General features: G+C 39.6%; 1 protein-coding gene across 1 annotated transcript; it reads left to right on the top strand.

The window, feature by feature from the left end:
• The first annotated feature begins 2 nt into the window (after positions 1–2).
• LOC122333519 (alpha-tectorin-like) lies at positions 3–21,255 on the top strand. The gene is given in 31 exon segments (XM_043231185.1): positions 3–97; positions 415–825; positions 2,501–2,890; positions 3,672–3,740; positions 3,960–4,352; positions 4,477–4,887; positions 4,974–5,051; positions 5,532–5,912; positions 5,994–6,245; positions 6,605–6,726; positions 6,887–7,165; positions 7,326–7,665; positions 7,793–8,046; positions 8,133–8,279; positions 8,354–8,933; positions 9,031–9,614; positions 9,796–10,360; positions 10,460–11,064; positions 12,083–12,647; positions 12,765–12,970; positions 13,060–13,269; positions 13,582–13,770; positions 13,848–14,137; positions 14,347–14,618; positions 18,402–18,521; positions 18,638–18,822; positions 18,967–19,124; positions 19,212–19,457; positions 19,703–19,865; positions 20,142–20,244; positions 20,346–21,255. Coding segments are annotated over 31 exon segments (8,688 nt in total). The 5' UTR covers positions 3–81; the 3' UTR covers positions 20,450–21,255.
• Positions 21,256–27,954: the final 6,699 nt, after the last annotated feature.

Here is a 27,954-nt window from a genome sequence, read left to right as displayed (position 1 = left end):
ACAACTACAGAAACTACAACCACAGAAACTACAACCACAGAAACTACAACCACGGAAACTACAACCACAGAAACTACAACTATGGGCATTACTATTGGTAATATATTGATGCATGTAAATAATTGTATAAATATAAATATAATATAAACATAAATAAAGTATTTTATAAAGTCATGTAAGTTAAAACATTATTACAAATGTTGTTGATTGTAAATTACAGGTACATAAACTGATATTTATATTGTGTAATTAAACTGTGAGTACACTTATTATGGTGCAGTCATTTTGCATAATACTTCCTCATAGTTTGTATCTCAATGTCTTATTTTGTCATAAACAAACAACTGTTTGACACATATAAAGTGAGCATGTGTATTATCACTTCTATCACTATCTATGTCGTTATTCTCTCAGATCCTACAATTTCCAACTTTGATCCATGCTATAATTATACCACTCTTGATAACTACTGGAGAGACATACGGCAAAATTACTACTATGGCTATGATGACAGCCTTGTTGAATGGAGTGGCTGGTATCGTCTGTATCTGAATGGAGAAAGTGCCCAGATGTCTGAGTCGTGTGTGAACTTCATGTCATGTGGTGGTTACACTGCACTGTATCTCAATGGTTCTCATCCAACACTTGAGGATGGAGTTGTGACCCATGAAGTTGTGGGAACTACTTCATGGTGGTGGAGTTATTCCAATCAGTGTGGTGCCTACACATCCACATCCATCCAAGTCAAAGCCTGTCCAGGAGATTACTACGTCTATGAATTTGTCAAACCCATCACATCAGCTCCCAGTCCTACCTACTGTGCAGGTAGTTTTGATCTCTTTTTTACTCCAAATTGTTGTGACCTTTTTTCTTACTTTTTTTTTCAATGTCAGTATCAAGAGTAAATAGTGCATTTTAATTTATAGTTTAACTATAAATATATAAATAATAAAATTAATATAATAAATAAATTATAAATTAAATTAAATTAAAGCCCCCCCCCAAAGGGATAGAAAACTGAAAAAACAAACATGAATTAAACTAGATCTCGACATGATCAGACCTGACTAAAAAACACGAGACTCATCAACAGCAAGATAACAATGAAGAAATGAGAGAACAGAAATAACAATGGTAATGCTTTAGATTACAGCCCACATTAATGTTATTAATCATTCTTTAAGTCTCTCACAAAAATATTTCAAATTTTCGAATAACCTAATCTGCACCATATGTTGAGTCAGCGGTCAGCCAACACGCACTCTCAGCAACATGTATGCGTCCATTTGCAGGAAGTTGGGTATTTAGGTTTCCTTTCAGTCCGTTCATGCTCATACTGTGAGCACATGTCCATGGCATCGCTATGGTCGCAGCTCTCAATTATTATGAGGCTGAGGCCTTCTACCCAGCCCAATTCGGCGGGCCGTAAAACAGTCCTCAGTTGCACTGGTTAGTGACAAGGGTGATCTGAGGATCATGGTCAGGAATGTTCTGCCAGGCCAGTCCCCATGCACTTCCGATCCCTCCCAGTGGTGCCCCGTGGAGCTTCCAAGAGGTGATGTTGGTCCATCCTGCAGGTACATCAAGCCAAGGCACTCAAACAGCTGCACAAAGGTAGTTCTGACCAGAGGTTGATACAAGAACTGTGCCCCTTTTAGACTGGAGTACAAAGAAGTACAAACTAACAACTCTAATAAATTTACATGGGAACTCAGAAAACACAGCCTCTAATACAATGTGAGACAGGACAAAATGGAGCTAAACGAGGGGGTAACGAGGGGAAGACAAGTAAACACAATGAACACAAGGAACCAAACCAAATAAGTGCAAGCAGGAACTTCACAGGAGCACATGTGACAATAGCTTGCTATATTCTCTTTTTTATTACTCTATCTGTTTTCTTTTTATTTATTACATAATTTAATTATAAATAAACAAATTCTTGTTCTTTGTACTATGTTAAGGTAATTTAGGAGCCTCCAACAAAAAAGGACCTTATCGGTCAATTGTGCAAGAACCTTATTACTACCTAAACTTACCTTTTACAGTTCATTATTTAAATTTAAATTGAAATGTATGGATTTTTTACACTAATCTCATGGTAACACAAGGCTTAAACCTACTCCAAACAAAAATTGTACAAAATCCTGATTTATAATGAATACATATTTTATGTCAACTGTTATGCGATAACACTTAATTTATAAGGAATATCTATTAACTCTTAATTGACATGTCCTCCAGCTAAAGGTGAACCTATGTTATATTAGGACATTTATATGTTAGTCTAAATACTTAATCTTATCTTTGCTAACTAAATTTGTGAATTACACTGCTTTTGCAGTTTAAGTATAGAAACAATAATCATATCAACACTATTGTATAATATGCAATATTATGCAGCATATTGCATATTCGAAATGAATAATCATAATGTTTCACAATGTAAAAATTTACAGTAAAAAGTTTTTTAACAGTACTTTATCAAACTCTTTGACAGTTGTCTTCCAAAACATCAGCAGTGATCCCTGCTACAACTATGAGTCTCTGGATCGTCCCTGGAGAGCCAACAATGAAAGTGGAGACTACATTTGTGATAACTCTTTTTCCTGGAGCGGCTGGTACCGGCTTTTCTACTATGGAATGAACATCCAGATGTCAGAGACCTGTGTTAATTCATACAGCTGTAACACATATACTACTCTTTGGCTCAATGGTCCTCATCCTGAGATTGAGGATGGAGTGGTGATCAGAGAAGTCTGTAGTAATTATTACTGGAGCGGCTGCTGTTCTTATAAGACAATCCCCATCAGAGTGAAAGCATGTCCAGGAAATTACTATGTCTATGAACTTGTGAATCCACAGGTCTGGTGTTCAGGATACTGCACAGGTATAGTGCTTTTTACTTTATATATTTATTTATTTGGAGTGTCTATATCTAATTTAATTGGATATTTAGTAGCCACTGTCAACAAGGTGGGCTATTTGCACTAACTCCGCCCACCAGGATGTGATTAGCATAGTCATCATTATAAAAGATGACCACCTGATATCAGCTTTGATGGCACAGGTGGTAAAATGTGTAATGATAAGTTCGAATCTGCCTTCTGACACCATTTTTTCTCCCTTTTTTAATTTTAAATCGCAACATAAAAGCATTTATGCTCAATAATAATGAATAATGAGAAAATAATCAAAAAGTTGAAAATAAAGTCTTTTTGGTTAGGCTGGGTGTAGGAAGGAATTTATTGTCCCAATAAGGGTGTCAACCATGGCATCTATTTAATAATTAGTAAATTAAGTAAGTAAACTTAACATTTACACCTAATAAGATGCATTCTGTGTTATAATGTACTTTAATACTGAGGTGCAGATAATTGCTTGCAATAAGAAGCAAAGCAGAAAATGCTAGTTGCATTTAAATAATGCAGCTATTTTCAATTGGTGTAAACAGCATTTATGCCAAGAAAATATTTAATTTTTATTTAGTGTAAATAGCATATCACAAAAAAATGCTGCAATTTTCAGCTTGTTTAAATATAATTCATGGCTATTTGTATTTAGTGTAAACAGCATCTGCAAATATGCTATTTTCACTTATTACTTCCTTACAAAGTCTTTCTTAACTTTTAAAAGAATCTCAGTCATGTCTTGAATGTTCTGCTTTGTAGATGTCAGCACTATTTCACAGACTCCAACTGTAAGTCCAGATATAATCACTGGATCCAGCATCACATTGAGTAAGTTGACCATGACCATATTTATATAACTAAACATAACTTCTACAAAAAGCAGAAGAGTTTATTGAGGGAAATCTCTTAATACTAGTCCTGAATATGTTCCCAAACTTAGTTTAGCTTCACTACTTCTCAGTCATGTTCTGAATGATTGTTAATGTGTTTTACTGGTTGAGATTTTCACTTATGAAGCTCCATTCAAATGTTACTTCTTATTAACAGATTATGACCCGTGTGAAAACTACAATGTAATCAACAACTACTGGAGAAGCACATTCAATTACTGGTCTATGTATGGATTCATCTCTGATCATGATGACACTCGTGTTGAATGGGACGGCTGGTATCGACTCTTCATTGATGGATCGAGTGCTCAGATGCCCGAGTGGTGTTTTTATTACATGTCATGTGGAAGTTTTAGTTCTCTGTATCTTGGTGGCTCTCATCCTCGTCTAGAAGATGGAGTTGTTACTCGTGAAGTTTTTGGCTCTCACTATTATCAGTGCAGTTTCTACAGATCTGAACCAATCCAAGTAAAAGCCTGTCCTGGAGATTATTATGTCTACAAATTCACACGACCAACTCTTTCAATCCCAGCTCCTGTATATTGTGCAGGTACTTTGTGTACTTTTATTCATCATTATAAATCTGACATGCTTCTCATCAATTCTACTGTTGGTTTTCATATTATTGTCTTTAATATGTACAGTAATTTTCTCTTTCTAATTTTTCATAACAGTTCCTTTCTCCACCCCAATAATTGATCCTTGCTACAACTACACCAGTCTGGACGAGCCTTGGAGATCCACAGACAACTATTACTATAATAACTATTACTATAATAACTATTACCATAGTATGTGTGATTATAATGTGGAGTGGAAAGGCTGGTACAGGATGTTCTACAATGGTCAAAATGCCCAGATGCCAGAATCATTTGTTAGTAGTGGCTTGTGTGGAACATATTCCCCTCTGTGGCTGAATGGTCCTCATCCACAGCTAGAAGATGGAGTGGTCATCCGTCAGGTCTGTGACTCTTGGACTAACTATTGTGAATACAAATCCCATCCTATACAAGTCAAAGCCTGTCCTGGAGATTACTATGTTTATGAGTTTGTCAAGCCAATGTTTTGTGGAGCGTACTGTGCAGGTGAGCATTTACTATGTAATTTATTATATTACTTTCTGGGTTTTAAATTATTATAATTATTTATATAAAACTGTTCCTAATACCAGAAGCCTCAAGTCAGTTGTCTACAACACCAGAGACAATCCCATCAGTAGAATCCATTACTCCACCAATCACAACCACTGGTAAAGTATTGTTTTGTTTTTGTTGCAAATAAGACACAACGTTTATTTTCAAAGTTTTCATATTGCTCAGTTGCAAAAGGGCTCATTGATGACTGTAATATGGGGCAGAGAGAGAAAATCTGCATGCACACACAATTAAGAAAAGGCCAAACGCAGATAGTCCACACATGAAAACCTAGGAACAGGAAACTATACAGCAAATTGAAAAAATTAGTTGTTTTTTTCACAATTCATTAGTAATCACTTTTGTAAAGCTATGTGAAGTGATTTAAAGTAATAATAATGTAAGCCAGTGGCATAAAAAGTACTTTTTGTATGAAGTACTTTTAAAAGCAAGTACTTTTGTGCTTGTTCATTTACATTCTACTTGTAATGAAGTAATATTTGACCAGCAGTATGTTATCAAAATGTTATCTGCTTTAAATAAATTATAACATAAAATAATGGAGCTTTTGTGTTTTAATGTGTCCATTTAAACAGCTCCACCTGTTGACCCCTGCTACAACTACAATGTCCTGGATGATTCATGGAGATCCACCAACAATCAATATTCCTCTCAAGTAATGTGTGACTCTTGGGTCAGCTGGAACGGCTGGTACCGTCTCTACATTCAGAATCAGAGCGTTCAGATGCCAGACACATGTGTTGAAGAGTATAGCTGTGGTACTCATGCTCCACTCTGGCTGAATGGAGGACATCCAACAGTTGAGGATGGAGTGGTCACTCGAGATGTCTGCGGTCACTGGAGCAATAACTGCTGCTTTTTCCAATCCAATCCCATTAAAGTCAAAGCCTGTCCAGGAGATTATTATGTCTATGAGCTTGTGAGCCCAAGTACCTGCAATTTAGCATACTGTGCAGGTAAATACATTTATTTGCATATGGCCCTTGTTTATGTAAGACATGATTCAGATTTTTTGTAATATTTATGATTTCTTTCAGATGCAAGCAACATAACCACTACCTCTACTACTGTAACACCAGAGACAACCACAGCTGAAACTACAACCACAGAAACTACAACCACGGAAACTACAACCACAGCTGAAACTACAACCACAGAAACTACAACCACGGAAACTACAACCACAGAAACTACAACCACAGAAACTACAACCACGGAAACTACAACCACAGAAACTACAACCACAGAAACTACAACCATAGAAGCTACCTCTATGAACATTACAATTGGTAATACGTTGTAGTGTGCTACAATGTAGAGGATTATGGTTTTGGATTAGCATATCAGTTTATATCAGATTAGCATATGCTGTTTTTTTCAACAGAGGTTGTAATGCATTTAAATCATTTAAAGTCATTTGTAAAGTTATGTATGCCAATATATTATCAGCTATTAAAGTAGGCAAAAGGTCACAGTTTGAAGTCATGAAGTCATATTGCTGTATCAAATTTGTTTCATTATGCAAAGAATACAAGTGTAAAGCAAGGTGATTGAAAATGAAAATAACAGATATCATTAACTGATATTTATATTGAATGTTCAATATTGTTTTTTATTTCTTCCTCTGATAATGGAATCATTATTACAGGGCCATTTTATCCATTTGGAACTGGAGACACAGTGAATGGACGTAATGATGATGGGAGTTCATCTGTTATATATCTGCAGCAGCCGTTCATATTTTTTGGCCAAATATACAACCAGATTTATGTGAGTCCTTTTGGAATGGGTGGAATTTAGTTTCTTAGTATCAATAACTGGAGATTGAGAAATTACAATGCATTGCATTTAAATGTGTGTTACAAACTATTTAGATATATATCTAAATATAAGAATCCTGCAGGCAATAATCAGCCCTCTCCTATTTCAGGTCAACAACAATGGACACTTGACTTTTGACGGGGCATGGTACAGCTACAGTCCATATCAGTTCCCAGCTTATGGAGGAAAAGACCTCATTGCTCCATTCTGGACAGATATTGACAATCGATGGAATGGTGTCATCTCATATCAACAGTACACTTCTGGCAGTGTCCTTACTCAGGCAACCCAAGACATAAACCAGTACTTCCCTGACTTGAGTTTCTCGGCTTCATGGGTCTTTGTGGCAACATGGGATAGAGTTGCATACTTCTACAATTCAAGAACAGTACGTAGCTCAGTTTTGTTCCATGAAAATCTTTCTGATTAAAAAATATATGATTTACCAGTGTATTTAATAGTATATAACTGTTTAGTGTACACAAATAGTATATTTAAAATATATAAATAAAAATAGTATACTGCATAATATTTTCTGTTTTTTTAAGGAAACATCTTTCCAAGTGGTTTTGATTTCAAATGGCCATCTCTCATTTGTTGTAATGAACTATGGTGCAATCGCTCCAACTCAACGATATGTACAGGTATGCACAAGACGATATGGTAGATATGGCATTTTCAATTTTCAATTTTAATTTAATATGCAGACATCTGAATTTCTTCCTTCTCATTAGGCTGGTTATGACACTATCGACTCAAGTCATCATTTCTCAATTACTAAATCACTGCAGAATGACATCACAAATCTACCACTCAGCAGTAACGTCAATGTGCCGGGCAGATGGGCCTTCAGAACAGATCGTGGGACACGGGGCTGTCAATTTAATGGTAATGTTGCTTCCTTAACTGCACGCCATATTAGCAGCCAAAATATAAATATAAAGCCTTCCAGTAATTACTCCAGTAAGGAATGATTTTATGTGTTTATATACATAAACCTAATTCTTTCTCATAGGTTTTCCAGTGCAGCTGGGAGACTCTTTCTGGAGTGATGCTGGCTGTCAGGAGAGATGCACTTGTACCAGAAGAGGCCTCCAGTGCAGCTTTGAGCCCTGTACTTTTTCCCAAGCCTGTCGTCCAGCTGCTTTCCAATACTCTTGTCAAAACATTCAGAGGCAAACATGTACCATCTCTGGTGATCCTCACTATTATACCTTCGACAATCAGATTTTTCACTTTCAAGGAACCTGCACATATGTTCTGTCAGAGGTTAGTAATGTTGCAATGGCTTTCTATTTATTGATTGATTCAATAGGATAGGTAATCCTTTACACTCAACATTTGTCATTATTTAGGCTTGTGGAAATGATTTACCATACTATCGTATTGAGGGCAAAAATGAGCATCGGGGTAGCACACATGTGTCGTGGACTCGAATGGTGAGAGTATTTGTCTATGATGAAGAAATTGAACTTGTTAAAGATCACTATTATGAGGCAAAGGTAAGTATCACTGTTACAGTATTGTTCAGCCATCATTCCAGTTTCCTAATTTTCTTTTTGTCAACATTTTCAAGGTTAATGGGACCTTTGTAGCTACACCATTCACCCTCCACAATGGCTCCATCCAAGTTTATCAGTCAGGTTTTTCCTTGGCCATCAGCACAGATTTTGGTCTTCAAGTTACATATGATGCATACAGCTACGTCACTATCTCTATACCTTATGACTACCAGAATGCCACATGTGGTCTATGTGGAAATTATAATCTACATCCTGAAGATGACTACCGTTCAATTTCTGGGGAGATCTTGAGCTCCGATGTTGACTTTGCTAACTCTTGGAAGGTAGATGGAGATACAGATCCCGAATGCCATGATGTCAGGTGCACAGGTCTAGGTTGTGCTGTTTGTACCGCCAATGAAATGAGCCTTTACAGTGACACCAACCACTGTGGGATTCTAGGAGATGTTTCAGGGCCTTTTGCATCTTGCCACTCTGTGTTATCAGCACAGACCTACATAGAGAACTGCATCTATGATCTTTGCTTAGGAGGAGGATACCAGCCTATTCTGTGCCAGGCTCTTAATGTGTATGCTGCTCAGTGCCAACAGCAGGGTGTACAGCTAGGGCACTGGAGACAACCAGGATTTTGTGGTAAGTGCCATATTGTACCTTGTATGTGTACATATCTGTACAAGGTGAAATATTACAGAGTTTGAAGCATATACTTACTTCTGCTCTTTATTTACAGAGATTCAATGTCCAGAGCACAGTCATTTCGAGCCCAATGGAACAGGCTGCCCTGCAACTTGCAGTAACCCCTCTGCCCCAATGAACTGTCCCTTGCCCAGTCAGGAGAGCTGTGTTTGTGATAATGGGTACATCCTCAGTGCTGGACAATGTGTGCCTGAAGCAAACTGTGGCTGTGTCTTTGAGGGCTTCTATTACTCTGAGGGACAGTCTGTAGTGTTGGGCGGGGACTGTGGGAGGCAGTGTGTTTGCAGTAGCAGGTCAATGGTGTGCATTCAACACCAGTGTGGTCCAGCTGAAGTTTGTGGGCTCCATAATGGTGTAAGGGGTTGCAGACCCATCAGTTATGCTACATGTTCAGTTGAAAGCCTGGGTTCATACCATACCTTTGATGGACAAACTTTCCGATACCCAGGAGCTTGTGGACTGACCCTTGCTAGAGTGATGGGGCCATCCCAACTGCCATACTTTGTACTCACAGTGGAGAAAGAACCCAGAGGCCTTCAAGAGTTTTCTAGGTTCCTGAGATTTGAAGCAGGAGGAACACATGTTTCCATTGAATTGGGAGAAGGTAGTAATGTACAGGTTAGCCTAAGTGTTTTTTTTTCCTTTCAGGCTTGCAATAAGTACAGTTTAACCATTATCTCAAACTCAAATGCTAGATCAAACACTGCAAAAAAAATATACTCTTACTTAAAATTGAGTCTTATTTTTTATTAAAAATGTATAAAAATTCTTAAATCAAGATACTTCTTGTTCTCCTCAGGTGGATGGACAGATGGTTGGTCTTCCCACTAGTGTTGGCTCAAGTCAGATTCATATCTATCACAGCAGCGCAAGAGGTTTTGTTTTAGAGACATATTTTGGAGTGACCGTAAGAGCTGACTGGCCGCACATTGTCCGAATCACAGCTCCAACCACTTACAATGGAACACTTGGAGGTCTGTGTGGAAACTTGAATGGAAATATTGAAGATGAATTCTACAGTCCAGATGGTGTCCTCCTGCACGACTCCCAGCTTTTTGCCGACAGCTGGCGTGATGGATCTCTGTCAGCTCACTGTGTCGATCCAACAGATGTGTGGGAACCAGGTCTTTATCAGAATAGGACTCAGTTTAGTGAACGCTGCAGCATCATGTCCATGAATGATGGACCATTTTCTGAGTGCAGCAGAACACTAGACCCTTGGCCACGGATTGAAGATTGTATTCAGATGCTGGAGCAGACAGACGGTGCCAGGGAGGCTCTATGTGAGGCTCTGCGAGGCTATACACTGCACTGCCAACAGAATGGCTTCACAGTTGGAGAGTGGAGGAGTATCACCCACTGTGGTTAGTACTTTGTAATAGTATACGATTTTCTTAATTAAAATTACATATCTCATACAAAGTGCTGATCGTTCATTGTCTTTTCATGTTTTGTCTTTCCAGATCCCAACTGTCCATCTAATACTCATTATGAACTGTGTGGCACATCCTGTCCTGCGTCCTGCCCTAGTCTCTCTTTTCCCTTCCAGTGCATACTGCCATGTCAGGGAGGATGCCAGTGCAACGATGGACTGGTGCTGGATGGAGACCGCTGTGTTCCTCCGACCGGTTGTGGCTGTCACTATGAGGGACGTTATCGGCAGCCCGGAGAGCAGTTCTGGCATGGTGAAGAATGCCAGTTCCTATGTGTTTGTGATGGAATCACAGGAAATGTGCGTTGCACACCATCATCTTGCAGAGAACAGGAGATCTGTCGTGTGGTGGAAGGGGAGTTTGGCTGCCATCCTCGTCCACATGGCAACTGTCACGCTTCAGGAGATCCCCATTATATGTCTTTTGATGGAACCTATTTTGACTTTCAAGGCCCGTGCCGATATGTGCTGGCCAAAGTATGTCATGATACTCGTGGTCTGCCGCACTTCCAGGTGGATGCAAAAAACCATAGACCAGATGGATGGTCAGTGTCAATAACTGTTGAGGTTTTTGTCAATGTGTCTGGACATCTTGTGCACATGTCACAGGATATGAACAGTTATTCTGCTGTTAAGGTAAACAGGCCCCCCAAACCCTAATTTGACATGGAATATTTTGGTAATATTTTATAATAATTACACACGATAAATCATTAGTTAAGCATTAGTAAATACTCAATTAATCTTTTATAAACCATTGTTACAACATTAATAAGCATTAGTAAACAGTTTACGAGTGTACTAAATGCCTTGATCTTAAGCATATTTATAATGTTTTATAATTGTATTTTCACACTTTATTAATGATACATTCTAAATTATTTCGTTATTTACACACCAGTTATTAAAGAGTTGTCAGTGTTCATTCAGAAAGATCATTCAGAAAGTCTAAATAAATTAATAAATTATTTAAATGTACATTAATAAATCTCGTTATTTAGACACATGATAATAGCTGAATAAATGCTTTATTAACACATATTCCTGCTGGAATTCATAATAAATTCATGTAGTTATAAAACATTTAGTAGTTGCCAACCATCTGTTTTTGTGAGCTCATATGAAGTGAAGAAAGCATTTATAAAGCAGACTTAAAGGCTCATTTATCTACCGAACTGAAAAGTTAAACAAACACATTACAGATGGAAACAATATACAGAAATATTTTTTCAAGATGCAAAAAAAGTAACTGTTCAACTGTACACTTGATAAATGAAAACAAACCTTTAAAATTTTTATAGAAAGTTGTACAGTGTCGTTTTTTTGTAATTAATTTTGTAAATAGTTTTGTTTTTGAAATTAATAGTTCTTTATCCCTTTGTGTCATGTTCATTTATTTGTTCTGTTAGGACGATAACTGAGCCTTTAAATCTCCTTTGTAAATTATTATAGCTTATAGATCATTAACAAGGCTGTATTTATAAACTGCTTACTAATGACGTAATGTTGGAACTATGTTTTATAAAGGATTAACTATTTTCTAATGCTTAACTAATAATTCATAGCATGTAGTTATTATAAAGTGTTGCCAATATTTATTTTAATTACTGATAAGAATGTTTAAATAAGCAATATTTTCTGTTTCTTTAATCAGGTTGATGAAGAGATCAGAAACCTTCCTGTGTACCTTGACTCTGGTCGGATATCTGTCTACACCACAGGACAGTTTACATATGTCTCAACTGACTTCGGTTTCAGTGTCAGTTATGGTTTTTGGACGGCAAACATCATTGTGCCAGCAGACTACAATGGAGCTGTGTGCGGCATCTGTGGCAACTTTAATGGTAATCCCGGGGATGACTTCCTCACTCCTTCAGGGTCTCCGGCACCTTCAGCAGAACGGTTTGGCACAGAATGGATGGTTGAGGAAGATGTTCCATGTGATGGTCGCCCTAGAGACAATTGCCCTAACTGTTGCAGAGATGAGAGCACAACTCTTATCTCACAAGCTTTGTGTGGAATCATCAGAGACAGTCAGGGTCCCTTCAGCTTCTGCCATGGTTTAGTGGATCCACAAGCCTACTTTGATAGCTGTGTGTTTGATGTGTGCATTTCTGAGAACAGTAATGATGTTTTGTGTCACTCTGTTCAATCGTATGTGAGTGCTTGTCAGTCTGCTAATGCCATTGTCTATCCCTGGAGAGAAAATGCATCCTGTGGTAAGTAACTGGAGTGTACATGAAACATAAAAAGACTTTGTAATTGTTTACTTGTTTAAAAAAATATATATATTTTTTTTACATACTATTAAAAACATTTTGTTGTTGCATTTCCAGTCATGAACTGCTCATCAAACATCCCAAACAGTCATTATGAGGTGTGCGGCACAGACTGTGGTCACACATGCGCCAGCAGCATTGATGCTAGTTGTGAACACACATGCTCAGAAGGTTGTTTCTGTGATGAGGGCTTTGTGAGGAGCGGAGGACTCTGTGTACCAGTGGAGCAATGTGGCTGCTTGTATGATGGATTCTACTATAATGTAGGGATTAAGTATCATGTTACCTTGATGCTTTTTTGTTGGTGAAAATACTCACTGACACATTTATTATTATAATTATGGTTTTATAGATTGGTGAACAGTTTTGGGATTCAACATGTTCCCAACGCTGTGAGTGTTTTGCTCCAAATGATTTACGCTGCTCTGCATCATCCTGCCCACCGTCCTTAGAGTGTGTGGTCAGAAATGGACATCGTGACTGTTACAGCTCAATGTCCACTTGCACAGTCTGGGGTGATCCACACTACATCACCTTTGATGGAGCTGTGGCCCACTTTCAGGTATGAATTGGTTAATGAACTGGTAAATGGTTTCTTTTCTTATTTTTTGTGTCTTTTGACTGCTACAATAAGTGTTGTGAAGAGTCCCAATGGTATCAGACATCTGATTTATCAGTGAAGTTTATTCAAAGGAAGTTTTGGGAGGGTTATTGGTGTGACAATTTATTTCTTAAAATATATTTAATAGCACTGGTGACTGGTGAATTCACGAATGTATGCAATATCTTGCATGACATTTCTGGACTTCTCATGTTGCATCTTTGAGGGAGAAAGGTGTGATAGACACTATGTGTATTGTATTGATCCTACCAGGGAACATGCTCATATGAGATTGCTCAGACTTGCGGTAATGTCACCAACAATGATCTGGAGTTTCGGGTGGTGGCCACCAACAGACACCGTGGGAACATGGTGGTATCGTTTGTGTCTGCAGTGGATGTTTGGTTGTCTCAAGGTGGACGACAGATGCACATCACAATTGGGCAAAACAGGAGAGTTAAAGTAAGCTGGACTGCAAATGGTTGCAATATAAATTTCTTTCACTTTTCTTATGCTGAAATTTTCTGATTTCCCTCCAGGTTGATGGGATTGCTGTGGAAACAGCAGCATATCAAAACAATGATCTTGTAGAGATAAATGAGGAGCAGGGTTTCGTAATTCTTAATGCTTTCAATAAATTTGTTGTCCATTTCGACGGACATAACAGCCTTCTGGTCAGAGTGAGTGAAAGATACCAGGGATCTTTATGTGGAATGTGTGGAAATTTCAACGGTAATCCTGCAGATGACAAAGTGCTGCCCAGTGGAGACCCGGCTCCTGATGACTATTCCTTTGGTCGTAGCTGGCAATCAGACACCAGCATTCCAGGGTAAGAAACATAGGACGTTAGGACAATTGTTTTTCAACTTTGATAAAGCTATGGGCAGAGAAAAAGGTTCAAAGGTTTACGTCTTAAAGTTAAAATGTGCAATAATAGCAAATCATGTTAGTTGTTCAACTGTAAACTCTTTCTGACTCCAAGTGATGAAACAATACAGTCATTAATTTTTTTTTCATATATGTTCATGTATTCTTCAGCTGTGGTGCCAGAGACCAGAGTGGTAATACTGATGAGTGTCCATCCAGGCAGAGGTACTCTGATCTCTGTAGTATTATCACCAACACCACTGGCCCTTTCCAGACCTGCCATCTTCATGTTGACCCTGCACCTTACTACTACTCCTGTGTGTATGATCTGTGTCTGTACACACGGGCAAATGACATGCTATGTTCAGCTGTTGAGGCCTATGAGACTGCTTGTGCCATCTTGGAGATTCAGATCCCAGAATGGCGCTCGGGTCTGTGGTGTGGTAAGCAATACTTCAGCACAATTTTTTTTTTGATCTATCACAAGCATTGCGAAGAAAAATATTAGTAGGTTGCAGAACTATCAACTCCAGCTTTCAAACATCTCACAAATCAGACATCATTAGTACTAAAAAAAGACAATTATTTGTGGGTTTCAGTGGGAAAATTATGAACTAAATACAGTCTCTCTCTCTCTCTCTCTCTCTCTCTCTCTATATATATATATATATATATATATATATATATATATATATATATATATATATATATATATATATCTATATATCTTCTTCTTCCTCCGCTTATCCGAGGCCGGGTCGCGGGGGCAACAGTCTAAGCAGGGACGCCCAGACTCCCCTCTCCCCAGACACTTCCTCCAGCTCATCCGGGGGAACACCGAGGCGCTCCCAGGCCAGCCGAGAGACATAGTCCCTCCAGCGTGTCCTAGGCCTTCCCCGGGGCCTCCTCCCGGTGGGACATGCCCGGAACACCTCCCTTGGGAGGCGTCCGAGAGGCATCCGGAACAGATGCCCGAGCCACCTCAGCTGGCCTCTCTCGATGTGGAGGAGCAGCGGGTCTACTCCGAGCTCCTCCCGAGTGACTGAACTCCTCACCCTCTAAGGGAGCACCCAGCCACCCTACGGAGGAAACTCATTTCGGCCGCTTGTATCCGGGATCTCGTCCTTTCGGTCATGACCCAAAGCTCATGACCATAGGTGAGAGTAGGAACGAAGATCGACCGGTAAATCGAGAGCTTTGCTTTGCGGCTCAGCTCCTTCTTCACCATGACAGACCAGTACAGCGACCGCATTACTGCAGAAGCTGCACCGATCCGTCTGTCGATCTCTTGTTCCATCCTTCCCTCACTCGTGAACAAGACCCCAAGATACTTAAACTCCTCCACCTGAGGTAGGAACTCCCCACCAACCTGAAGGGGGCAAGCCACCCTTGTCCGACTGAAAACCATGGCCTCAGACTTAGAGGTGCTGATTCTCATCCCAGCCGCTTCACACTCAGCTGCAAACCGCCCCAGCGCACACTGTAGGTCTTGGCCAGATGCAGCCAGCAGAACAACATCGTCAGCAAAAAGCAGAGAAGCTATTCTGTGGGCACCAAACCAGACCCCCTCCGGCCCCCGGCTGCGCCTAGAAATCCTGTCCATAAAAATAATGAACAGGACCGGTGACAAAGGGCAGCCCTGTCGGAGTCCAACATGCACTGGGAACAAGTCTGACTTAATGCCGGCAATGCGAACCAAGCTCCTGCTCTGATCATACAGGGATCGGACAGCCCTTAGCAAAGGGCCCCTAACCCCATATTCCCAGAGCACCCCCCACAGGATACCACGAGGAACCCGGTCGAATGCCTTCTCCAAATCCACAAAACACATGTGGACTGGTTGGGCAAACTCCCAGGAACCCTCCAGCATCCTGAAGAGGGTATAGAGCTGGTCCAGTGTTCCACGTCCAGGGCGAAACCCGCATTGTTCCTCTTGAATCTGAGGTTCAACTATCGGACGGATTCTCCTCTCCAGTACCCTGGCATAGACTTTCCCAGGGAGGCTGAGAAGTGTGATCCCCCTATAGTTGGAGCACACCCTCCGGTCCCCCTTCTTAAAAAGAGGAACCACCACCCCGGTCTGCCAGTCCAGAGGCACTGTCCCCCGCATCCACGCGATGCTGCAGAGGCGTGTCAGCCAAGACAGCCCTACAACATCCAGAGACCTGAGGTACTCCGGGCGGATCTCGTCCACACCTGGTGCCTTGCCACCGAGGAGTTTCTCAACAACCTCAGTGACCTCAGCCAGGGTGATGGTCGAGTCCCCCCCCAGGTCCCAGGCCTCTGCTCCCTCAGTGGCAGACGAGTTGGCGAGATTGAGGAGGTCCTCAAAGTATTCCTTCCACCGCCCGACAATATCCCCAGTCGAGGTCAGCAGGTTCCCACCAGCACTGTATATGGTGTTGGCCGGGCACTGCTTCCCTTTCCTGAGGCGTCTGACGGTTTGCCAGAATCTCTTTGAGGCCGTCCGGTAGTCATTTTCCATGGCCTCCCCGAACTCCTCCCAGACCCGAGTTTTTGCCTGCACAACCACCCGGCCAGCGGTCCGCTTGGCCCACCGGTAGCTGTCAGCTGCCTCTGGAGTCCCATGAGCCAACCAGGCCCGATAGGACTCCTTCTTCAGCTTGACGGCATCCCTTACTTCCGATGTCCACCATCGGGTTCGGGGATTGCCGCCACGACATGCACCGGAGACTTTACGGCCACAGCTCCGGACGGCTGCGTCGACCAAAGAGGTAGAGAACATGGTCCACTCTGACTCAATGTCTCCAGCCTCCCTCGGGATCCGGTCAAAGCTCTGCCGGGCGGAGTTGAAGATCTCCTGACAGGGTCTCTGCCAAACGTTCCCAACAGACCCTCACGGTGCGTTTGGGCCTGCCAAGTCTGTCCGGCCTCCTCCCCCGCCAACGGATCCAACTCACCACCAGGTGGTGATCAGTTGAAAGCTCCGCCCCTCTCTTCACCCGAGTGTCCAAGACATGAGGCCGGAGATCGGATGATACAACCACAAAGTCGATCATCGACCTCCGCCCTAGGGTGTCCTGATGCCACGTGTACTGGTGGACACCCTTATGCTTGAACATGGTGTTCGTTATGGACAGACCGTGACTAGCACAGAATTCCAACAACAGAACCCCACTCAGGTTTAGATCGGGGGGGCCGTTCCTCCCAATCACGCCCCTCCAGGTGTCACTAGCATTACCAACGTGAGCGTTGAAGTCCCCCAGCAAGACGACAGAGTCCCCGGTTGGAGCACTTTCCAGCACCCCTCCCAAGGACTCCAAGAAGGCCGGGTACTCTACACTGCCATTCGGCCCGTAGGCACAAATGACAGTGAGAGTCCTCCCCCCAACCCGAAGTCGCAGGGAGGCGACCCTCTTGTCCACCGGGTTAAACTCCAACACATGGCGTCTAAGGTGGGGAGCTATGAGCAAGCCCACACCAGCCAGCCGCCTCTCACCGCGGGCAACGCCAGAGTAGTGGAGAGTCCAGCCCCTTTCGAGGAGATGGGTTCCAGAGCCCAAGCAGTGCGTGGAGGTGAGCCCGACTATATCTAGCCGGTATCTCTCAACCTCCCGCAACAACTCAGGCTCCTTCCCCCCCAGAGAGGTGACGTTCCATGTCCCTAGAACTAGATTCTGAGTCCAGGGGTTGGGTTGTCGAGGTCCCCGCCTTCGACTGCTACCCAATCCACAAGGCACCGGCCCCTTACGGTCCCTCCTGCAGGTGGTGGGCCCACGGGAAGATGGCCCCACGTCGCTGTTTCGGGCTGAGCCCGGCCGGGTCCCGTGGGGCAAGACCCGGCCACCAGGCGCTCGCATGCCGGCCCCAGCCACAGGCCTGGCTCCATGGCGGGGCCCCGGCTGCGCCATACCGGGCGACGTCGCGACTCTGGTATGTTTATTTTCCATAGGGGTGAAGTGGACCGCTCTTTGTCTGGCTTGTCACCTAGGACCTGTTTGCCTTGGGAAACCCTACCAGGAGCATATAGCCCCGGACAACCTAGCTCCTAGGGTCATTCAGGCACTCAAACCCCTCCACCACGTTAAGGTGGCGATCCTCGGAGGGGATATATATATATCACTTTAATTCACTCAAACATATATATTTAATTTCTTTGAAGATTGTACATCAATGATCATTCAGCAGGTTTAGAATGTTGAGCTCTCACACTGTTATGGCTCAATGTGTTTGTGTTGTACATCATCTATCTGTGCTTCTCTTAGATGTGAGAGATCGCTGCTCTGAGCTCAGCTGCTCTGAGGATGAATGGTGTGGGAAGAAAAATGGTGCTTATGGCTGTTTGTGTAACGACGACCTTCCCAGACCACAAGCTGACTCTTTTGGTTGGTAACATTCTACAGCAGAATGTGAAATAGGATTTTTTTTCTCCATTTTGGTCATCATTATACATTGTACTTTTAATACTTCTGACAATCTTTTGGATGTTTTTAATTCTCAGATTTCTCAGAAAGCTGTGAAAGCAGCTCTGGCTCCATGTCTGTGTCTCGCTGTCAGCTCTTTGAGGCTGGTTTTTCGGCTGACATCTTACACCTCAATGATCCCAGCTGCAGAGGAACGGTCCGGAACGGCAGAGTGGAATTCCATTTTGATAACGATGAACACATTTGTGGCACAAATCTTGTGGTAGGACAAATTACTACACCATCCAAACATTTATGGTATCTCATAGAACCAAAATCGACAGATACAAATCTCTGAGGTTTTTATATTTAACACTCTGAATTCAATTTATTCTACATGTCAAAATGTTATGCATGTTGTTCACAGGCCAACGGCACCCACATCATCTATGATAACTATATTCTGGGTTCACCAAGTTCAGAAGGTCTCATCAGCAGACAGAAAATCCTCAAGCTTTCTTTCAGCTGTGTTTATCCTCAAACACAATCACTTTCCATGAATGTGGAAATCAACCCAGTGGAGACGTGAGAGTCAAATACAAATTCTGAATCCAGAAGTAGAGTCTGTAAATTCTAGTGGTTTTAACACAGATCTATCTATTCTTCAAACAGCGAAGTGCGCAAGACTCTCCCCGCTGGTGAAGGCAGATATCAGGTTCGGATGACTCCATATGAGGATGATGAGTTTACCCGGCCCTTCACTGGTAGAGTGAATGCAGAGCTGGACCAGAAGATGAATGTGGAAGTTCGTGTTGAGGGGGTGGACAGCCGTCAGTTTGCTCTGGTGATGGACACGTGTTGGGCTACACCTGTGAATGATCCTGATTACAGTCTCCGCTGGGATCTCATCGTTAGAGAGTAAAGCAATGTTGATTTTTCTTAAATCACTGTAACATTTTGATCTGCATGACTGATTAAATAAAAGAGACATGGATTATTAAGATGATCTGACATAGGTCATCTATTGCAGTACTAACGCAAAGAAATTAATTTTTGTTAAAAAAAAAAGCAAATGTGTGATGATTTACAGGAAGAAAGTTGTGATTTGATTTCTCTTAAGTAAGAGAATTTGATTTGTTGATTGTCATGATCTCTATTCTCAGGTGTCCGAATCCAAACGACGACACAGTGGAGCTGCTGCAGAACGGCGTCTCGACATCCAGTCGTTTCTCCTTCAGGATGTTCATCTTCACTGCAAACTCCACCAAACTTTACCTGCACTGCGCTGTTCACCTGTGTCTTCTTTCGAGCAGTCGCTGCTCAGCTGTGAGTTTTGAAAACATCTTATACTTAATAAAGCTGCGATATGTTTCTGTTTAACTATAGAATAATGTATAGAAATGCATTGAATGTATCTCCATAGTTCAACGTAAAGATTTAAGATTTTACCATTAATAAACTCCTGTTGATCCAACACTAACTATCCATAACTGTCCATGAAGGTAAGGTTTTTCCTCTTCTAGAGACTTTGTTCACTTCTTTATGTTTTATGTTTGTCCAGTGATATTTAACACAGATTCACATTGCTGGATTTTCTTTCAGGACTGTAACTCTGGTCATCACTGGAGAGAGCACAGGTCTCTGGACTTCCACGACAGTGCTTCCATATCCATGGGTCCTCTGATGTTGTCTGAAGGGAACACAGGTGAACATTCTGTTTATTTAATCATTTGTTAATGAAGGTTTCTGTCGATATCTGCTATCAGTTTATTACAGTTCACCATGTATTATATTCCCTGTTGACAGATAAGTGGGTTCCAGAGCAGGTGAAGGCGTCTGAGGCTTCTTGTCTGTGTGCTTCTCTGCTGCTGTTATTTGTTCCTCTGATCAGTTTCCTAACTCTATTTTAATATTTTTATTCAAACAAAATGTAATCTTTTACATGCATAATTTCTAATACCATTTACATATTTGACGGTTACAAAATTTCTCCCTTACATACTGTAAATGTTATTTTATGTTATAATCATGTATTCAATCCTTTACTTGATTCGTTATGTACTACATTCACCTCATTGTACTTCAGATGTTGTGTTAAATTACTAAAGACAATCATTATGTTTTAATCATGTAAAAACATTCAAATGTAATCCCTGTTTTGCAGTTGTTGTTACAACATTTTATAAAAATTGGGTAGCGAACTATTAGAAATAACAAACTTGAAATATGTGCCAATTTGATGGCCTGTTTTCCATTTTGCAATAATTTACTTTCAGTACAAGGACGAAAGAGATTAATGACTGTAGTCTTACCTTTGTTTGTTTGCCATTATCTTGCTTATAGTGTTGCTACGATATGCATGAGAGGCGGCCTTCTATTTTACTTTCAATTCTAAAGGCTTTGAAGAATGCTGCCACACTGGTTGAATTGTTCTTGTATAGTTGACTTGAGAAACTATAATTATAGTTGGCTGGGTCAGACTGCATTCAATGTGAGAAAGAAATGTCTGAACAGTCCTTTGATAGCGCACTGAAATATTACTACATTGTGCATCAAAACGGCTTTAAAGCAGTCTTTTAGTCCAGATAAGAAATCATTTGCAGACCCACTGCAACATTCAGATAAAAAAGCTGTAGTAGTTTAATAACTAGATTAGATTTGATAACTAAATATGAATCAATATTAGTTAAATAAAACTTTCAGCATTTGATCATAACCATGTTGTCAGTGATCATTGTGTCAGATTGTTTCTGCCTAAAGCCTGATAACTATAAAGATAGTGATAAAGATAATTGTTAGTTATTTATAATAATGGGTTTGTTTAGTGAAGAATCAGAGACTATTTGTCCTCTGTAGCATGTTTCCTGACAAAGATTCACTGAGAGCCTAATATTTTCATGTTTTGTGCTTTACATTTGTACAAGAGTTTCTGTTTATCTCTATTATTCTGGGGAATCCTGACCAACTGCATTTGCAACAATTACGGGAAAAATCATCTGACGACTGAAATTTGGTAACTTGATAAGAATCTTTCATAGCGTGAAATCCATTCTGGTGTTTTCTTTCTGAAAACCGATTATCCTGATTATCAGGTTTAACTACCCAAACAAGGAAATACAGTATTTCTTAAGCGGACAAAAGTTTTATTTTTTCTTATTTTGTTCTTTAAATTAGTTCTTTAGTTCTTTAAATCTTGTTGAAAATGTATTAGTACATGTACAGTTTAATACTAACATGGATTTGGTGTAACTGCTGTAACAGTGTTGTTGATTATTTGTTTATGTTATGCATTAAGTTGCATGTAAAACAAATACTGTATGTATTTCTGCATCCTAATTTGCAAATATCAGAAGTCCCGTCTTATCAGACCACTGCCTGCCACCTTCTAGGTGTCATACGGTTGAACTTAACTGATAAATAACATCATTCAATTATTAGCATAAATCTTTGAGCTCACTTTTGGGTCTTAAGTTACTTTAGAAAAAGTACAAAGGCAGTTAAACCAGCCCGTTCTCATTACATCTACATTCAGATCTATTCAAGCACAGAATGAATGTGTTTCTGAATGCAGATACACAACAGGAAGCAACCAGCTCAAGTGATAAATAAATAAAACATAGTGATGCCACATTAAAAAATAAAAACTGGTTTAAGCTATTATGGATAAATTAAAGCGGTTCCAGTAATGATTCACCAAGCTAATGCTAGTGAGGATGCTAATGCTACCAGGGTTGTGTCCTTTCTGCACTGATCTTCTTCCTCTACACCATGGTCTACATTCAAAGGTCCAAATCTGATTTTCATTAGTGTCAAAGGCCCGAACCGGAACAACTGGATATTACAAAACAGAGTACATAAAATGCATAACAAATAAAAACAGTTTTTTAAACAAATAAAGTGCCTTATGCATTTTAAATAAATCAATAACAAGTACAAAAGTGGCTAAACAAATATGGTTATTGTCCTGCAGCAGCAGCCGAAGAGTTCTGTGTTAAAATGCATGCAGTAGGCAAAGCCCCACGAAAAGTAATTACTATGAACGTGTTTGTGGAAAATAAAAGGAAGGTATTTTCTGAGTATGGTGTTTTCTGAGTATGTGTAGCAAAAATAATTTTCTTGATTCGCCATCTCATAGATGCACCTTTAGAGAGAAATCGTCTTTACAAAAAAAATAAATAATGAAAGTATTTTTTTTCATTTTGTTAAGTGGCAATTTAAAGCTTTCTATTATCATTTCTTTTTCCCTGAGTTTCAGTTCATTTTTATAAAGCTCTCCTGTTCAAGACGAGGAGGCAGAGAGCGCATCGTGTTTTGTTGTTTTTAATTTTATAAAATCACATATTGATATTGTTGATATTGTCAGTGCACAAAAAATTAAAGTAGACCCTTTCAGTTCTGAATGATATATTACTCTTGCCTTTATTAGAGATAATGACGGCAAAGGCTATTTTGTTTGTAAAAAAATGCAAGTGATAGAGCCAGTGCAGAGCCTGCTTTGAATTCTTGGATATACCATCATATCACACATTCATTATTATGAAGATTAAACATTGTTATATGCTTGAACTGTTTATCTGTATATTTTCTTTTAGGCATGTCATGATAATGTGATAAGGCTAAACTGATCAATCATAGTTTATTGTCAGCTCGCTGTCTGCTTGGTCATTACTTTGAAAAACGAAAACTTTTATGTAACGAACAAAAACAAAAAAAAGCTTTTACATTTTTTCTAACATATCTCGACTTCGCTTTCATTTCAGGCCATTACCAAAACGGCTTAAACTAAACAAGTTTGACATGCATGTGTCAAGGTAGGAAATATAATGTGGGCGGGTCTAGTCCCTCAGGCAGGTCATCTCATGAACGTGGAACACATATCAATGTACATTTAGTTATCTAGCATGCATATTTACATTCAAATTTGCACATATCATATATCATATTTGTATTATTTTGTACAGTGTCTATATTGTATATCATGCCTTTTATTATCCGTGTCCATTCTTTTGCACTCTACATCAAATCCTCGTATGAGTAAACATACCTGACAATAAAAGGCAGTGATTCGATTGTGAGATCTGCTGTTCATCTTCTCTGCAGCTATTTTTCAGGGAATCAGTGAAGTTTTAAAAAAAACAACAACAGTAAAGAACATACGTGTGTGTGTGTGTGTACGGGTGCATGAGTTGCTGTTTGTCACAATAAGGTTTCCGCTGATTAATAGTGATTCATCATGTAGAATTACAGAATATATACCAAAAATAAATATAATAAATATTTATTCTTATAATGTGTGTTTAACGGGTGAAATAATCAATGGACAAACATCAAGTACAGTCGTTCTTTCACTTTATCTAATCTTAAATGAATCATTTTTCCATTTTTGGATTAGTGTGGTAGTTTGAGGAATTTATGAATAGAAGATAACGTAAGACACACACACAGAGAAAGATAATGAGCTGGTAATGATGAACAGGTGAAAAGGGTGACAGAAGAACAGTTATACCAGACTTCAGCTGCTGGACAGAACAGGAACAGCAGAACCTGAAACTAAACCAGAGAGACCTGTTAGTTGATATGTTTACAGTACCACGACTATCATGCCTTACTTGTCCTTGTTTGTTATTTATAAATGTTAAGTTTTGCTTTGAATTGTTAATACAGCACTGCATCACACTGTTTAATTATCTGAGGATTGTCATACATTTCCATCATGTCCCCATTTTCCTTGGGAATTCTTCAGCTTTTAAGAACTGTTTTCTCTGGTAGTGGGCGGGACTAATGCGCAAAAGACAACCTCATTGGCTGAAGCTTATTCATTATCTTCCCTGTTTTGATTTCAGCAAGTCAATTCAAGCGAACACAGACTACGTGATTAAGATTCATGAATCCAGCATGAATTATATTGCTATTAGTAGTGGAATTCGTAGTAGTTTTTTTTTTTTATCTTATTTTGTTATAGAAACACTAAATGACAAACAATATAAAGCACGATCACCAGTCCTAAGTTCAGTGAAAATGACAAATATGCGTTCATACTTGAAAATTCTAATTACTACAGTTCCATTATCATATAATGCTAAATTATCATAATATCATATAATAATGCATTACTGACTGCTACTAAGTGTTCGTAGATAAATAATGTAGACTGATTATTAGCATTATTCATTCTGTAGGTCACTACATAATGATTGTGTATTTCATATTTAATAGCGTTTTTTATTTTTTTTTTTTTTTACAAGTAGAGTAGTAGAGCAGAACTGGGCTAATGGTGCATCTACATTTATTCTCCTTGGAGCCACTAGATGGCACAAACATTTCACAGACCTTAGCACTTTTCTTAAACGCCTTTCTCTATGCCAGCGTTTCCCAACCCTGTTCCTGAGGCACACCAACACTACACATTTTCCAACTTTTCCTAATCAAACAGTATCAAAGGTTGATAGCAAAGGTATCAGGAACAGAGTTGGAAACAGTGGTCTATGCACATGGAAATTTGGTTGATCTTTGACACGATCAGAGATAACAAAGTTGATTTTGCCATATTCTGACATAATATCTAATGTTAATATCTAAGGTTTTCATGGTGTAGTGTATGTATCAAGGGGAAAAAGCCTAGTTAATGTTTTATAGTTTTGTTCAAGGTAATTATACAACAGTTTTTAAATACAATGAGAGTATATAAAAGTATGGTATTTAAGGGTGAAGTTTCACAGCTATTAGGGCTTTAATTTAATTTAGCAAAAAAAAAGAAGAAAAGTATATAGTAGTCTCTTTTCTGCAAAACTGCTTGTGGATTTTACTACATTGCAAGTGCAGTTAACCTTTGACAAATTAAAAGTCCTCTCAATAAAAGGTCTAACAATTGAAATTGAATATCAAAGCACAAACTAAATTTAATGTCAAAACTGTAGAAACTGTATTGTGTGAAAAAAAAATCAGCTTCATCGGAAGTTCACAGAAGCATTTAGCCTTCATTATCCTTAATGGAAGAAGTTTGAAACAATCAGGAACGGAACAGGACTGGCCTCTCCGCCAAGCGGAGCAATCGATGGAGAAGGGTCTGGGTTAAGGTGGTGACCAGGAAGCTGATGGTCAAGAAACTCACAGAAGGACAAGCATCACTGCAGCACTCCACCGATCTTGGGCTTTATGGTGGTGTGTCCAGACTCAATGAACACCCACTTTGAGTCGCAGCTTCAAAGTTACTGCATTACTTTCTAAAATTATTCCCTAAGTAGGCAATTTAACACTGTATTATTGATTACAGAGAGAAAGCGAGAGAAACAGAGTAGTAGTACAGTAGTTTTTATCCTGTTTACTATATTTATTTGCTGTGTTGTAAGTTTCAGTTCTTTTGCTTTTAAGTTATAAAGACACTGATATGGACATTTAATGTGTTTTGTTTGTGCTTTTCCAAAAAATAATGATGTCTTTTAGAATTAACATAAATACAAATTTCTTAGTCTGAAATTGGACATAAACTGCCTGATATCTGAATATTGTATTTACAATAATTATGATTACTACTAATAATAATGTGCCATATAGTCATCAATAGCACACACAAAGACGTTCACGCTCACTGCAACCTGTCTGTTTTCATACCAAAGCTCAAAATAAATGATTATATGAGTATGCGTATTATATGAGTCACATTTAAGAACTTGGCAGCCCAGCACTGTCTCACTCATCTAACACACCCGATTTAACTCGTCAGCGCATTAATAGACTTTAATATCTGAAGTGAGTCAGATAAGCCAAAAAGTAGTGAGAGAAAATATTTGTGTCACATCCACATCATGTTCAGCGGCGGCAGCTCTTAAATAAATAACAGCCAAAATAACCTAATAACCAGTGGATGTGATTCATGTCTATTCATCATAGACAAAACGAGGAAAAAATAAGTTTTATAGCTGTAACAGTTCTGCTGAAGGGCACTGGTAAATATGACATTTAGGCTATTATTGTAATGAATGGTCAAAGACGGTTGGATCCATGTGCGACAGGGTTTAATCGTGGTCAGGCAGGCAGGGTCAAAACAGGAATAAACAGAGCAATACAGGAGATCCAGGAGACAGAACGTAAACAGGCAATAGGTCGGTAGGCAGGCAGAGAACAATCTCAGAAACAAACACGGTCAGGGTCGGCAACAGATAATTAAAAACAAGAGTAACGCTCGGAATTGCCGTATACACAAACAAGACTTCGCAATGAGCGATCGTGAAGGAGTTCATTATAAAGGCTGAAGTGAATGAGGAACACCTGGTGGCTCTAATTAGCCCAAGGCACGGGGTTGTGGGAAATGGAGTCTTTAGTGATCAGTATTCCGGTGAGAGCTCCCTCCGGTGGTGGTCGGAGAGAGCCACAGAGGTGCTGTTCGTGACAATTATTAGTTAAAGTGAGGACTGCTTGAAGTGCAAGTTTTAAGTAATTAAATTATAAGTTATTTTTTGAAGTCTAATATACATTAAAAATGACATCTTTCAGTTATACTGTAATGTTAAATGGCTATAGTCAATAGTTAAATATTACATGGGGTGCAATTTTATAGAGAAATCAATTACTGGCCTTCAGTCATAAAAAAAGATGCCATTAAACCAATATTTATAAATATGGACCTACTGTCTTTATGTTGTTTGTGCGATAATTTGAAGATTGAATGTGAAATTGTTGCAATATAAAATTCCGGGATTAATTGTGATTTTCTGTGTTTAAGTCTATGATGAAGGTACTGCAGGTACTAGGCTTTGAATAGAAAAACATACTATAGGTGATTCACAACAAGCTAAAAACATGGTTTGGAAAATTGATTCGTGATATAGCCTCTTTGCTTATTAATTTAGTCAATTTTGAGCATAAAAGAAAAGTTATGGACTGCAGCCTATTTACAATTTTTTAAAGTCTAGTTAGCTGGCAAAATCGACTCTAATGAGTTTTTAAACACTTATAAACAAATCCAATGAACCTGTACACTGTACAAGTTAAACACGTATATAAGGAGAAAAATTACTGCACGTGAGAAAAGGCACTGTAAAATTAAGCTGTAGCCTGTGCCATACAGATAATACAAGCATGCATTTCATATAGATGACTCAGATATCTATATCTGTTATAGTATGCGGAAATTACTGCCCTTAATAAAGAAGTTAATTGCATCATCATACTGTATCACTCTAAATCGCTAAAAACGACTGAAAACAACAGACTTTGGCAAGTAAAACACCTACCTTGATAGAAAGGCAAAAAATGTCTCTGTAAAAAAAATGTTCAGGAATGTTTTAGTTGCAACATGCTCGGCATCTGTTACGTCATCCGCGCACATGGCGGCGCAGATGATGTTCTCCACACGTTATGCAATATCTGAATACAGTATAATGATGAATATGCAACTGACTTTACTGGTCGCAGG

This window comes from Puntigrus tetrazona, unplaced genomic scaffold, assembly GCF_018831695.1.
Source record: "Puntigrus tetrazona isolate hp1 unplaced genomic scaffold, ASM1883169v1 S000000283, whole genome shotgun sequence".
Lineage (NCBI taxonomy): Eukaryota > Metazoa > Chordata > Actinopteri > Cypriniformes > Cyprinidae > Puntigrus > Puntigrus tetrazona.
This window is presented reverse-complemented; position numbering and strand designations above follow the sequence as displayed.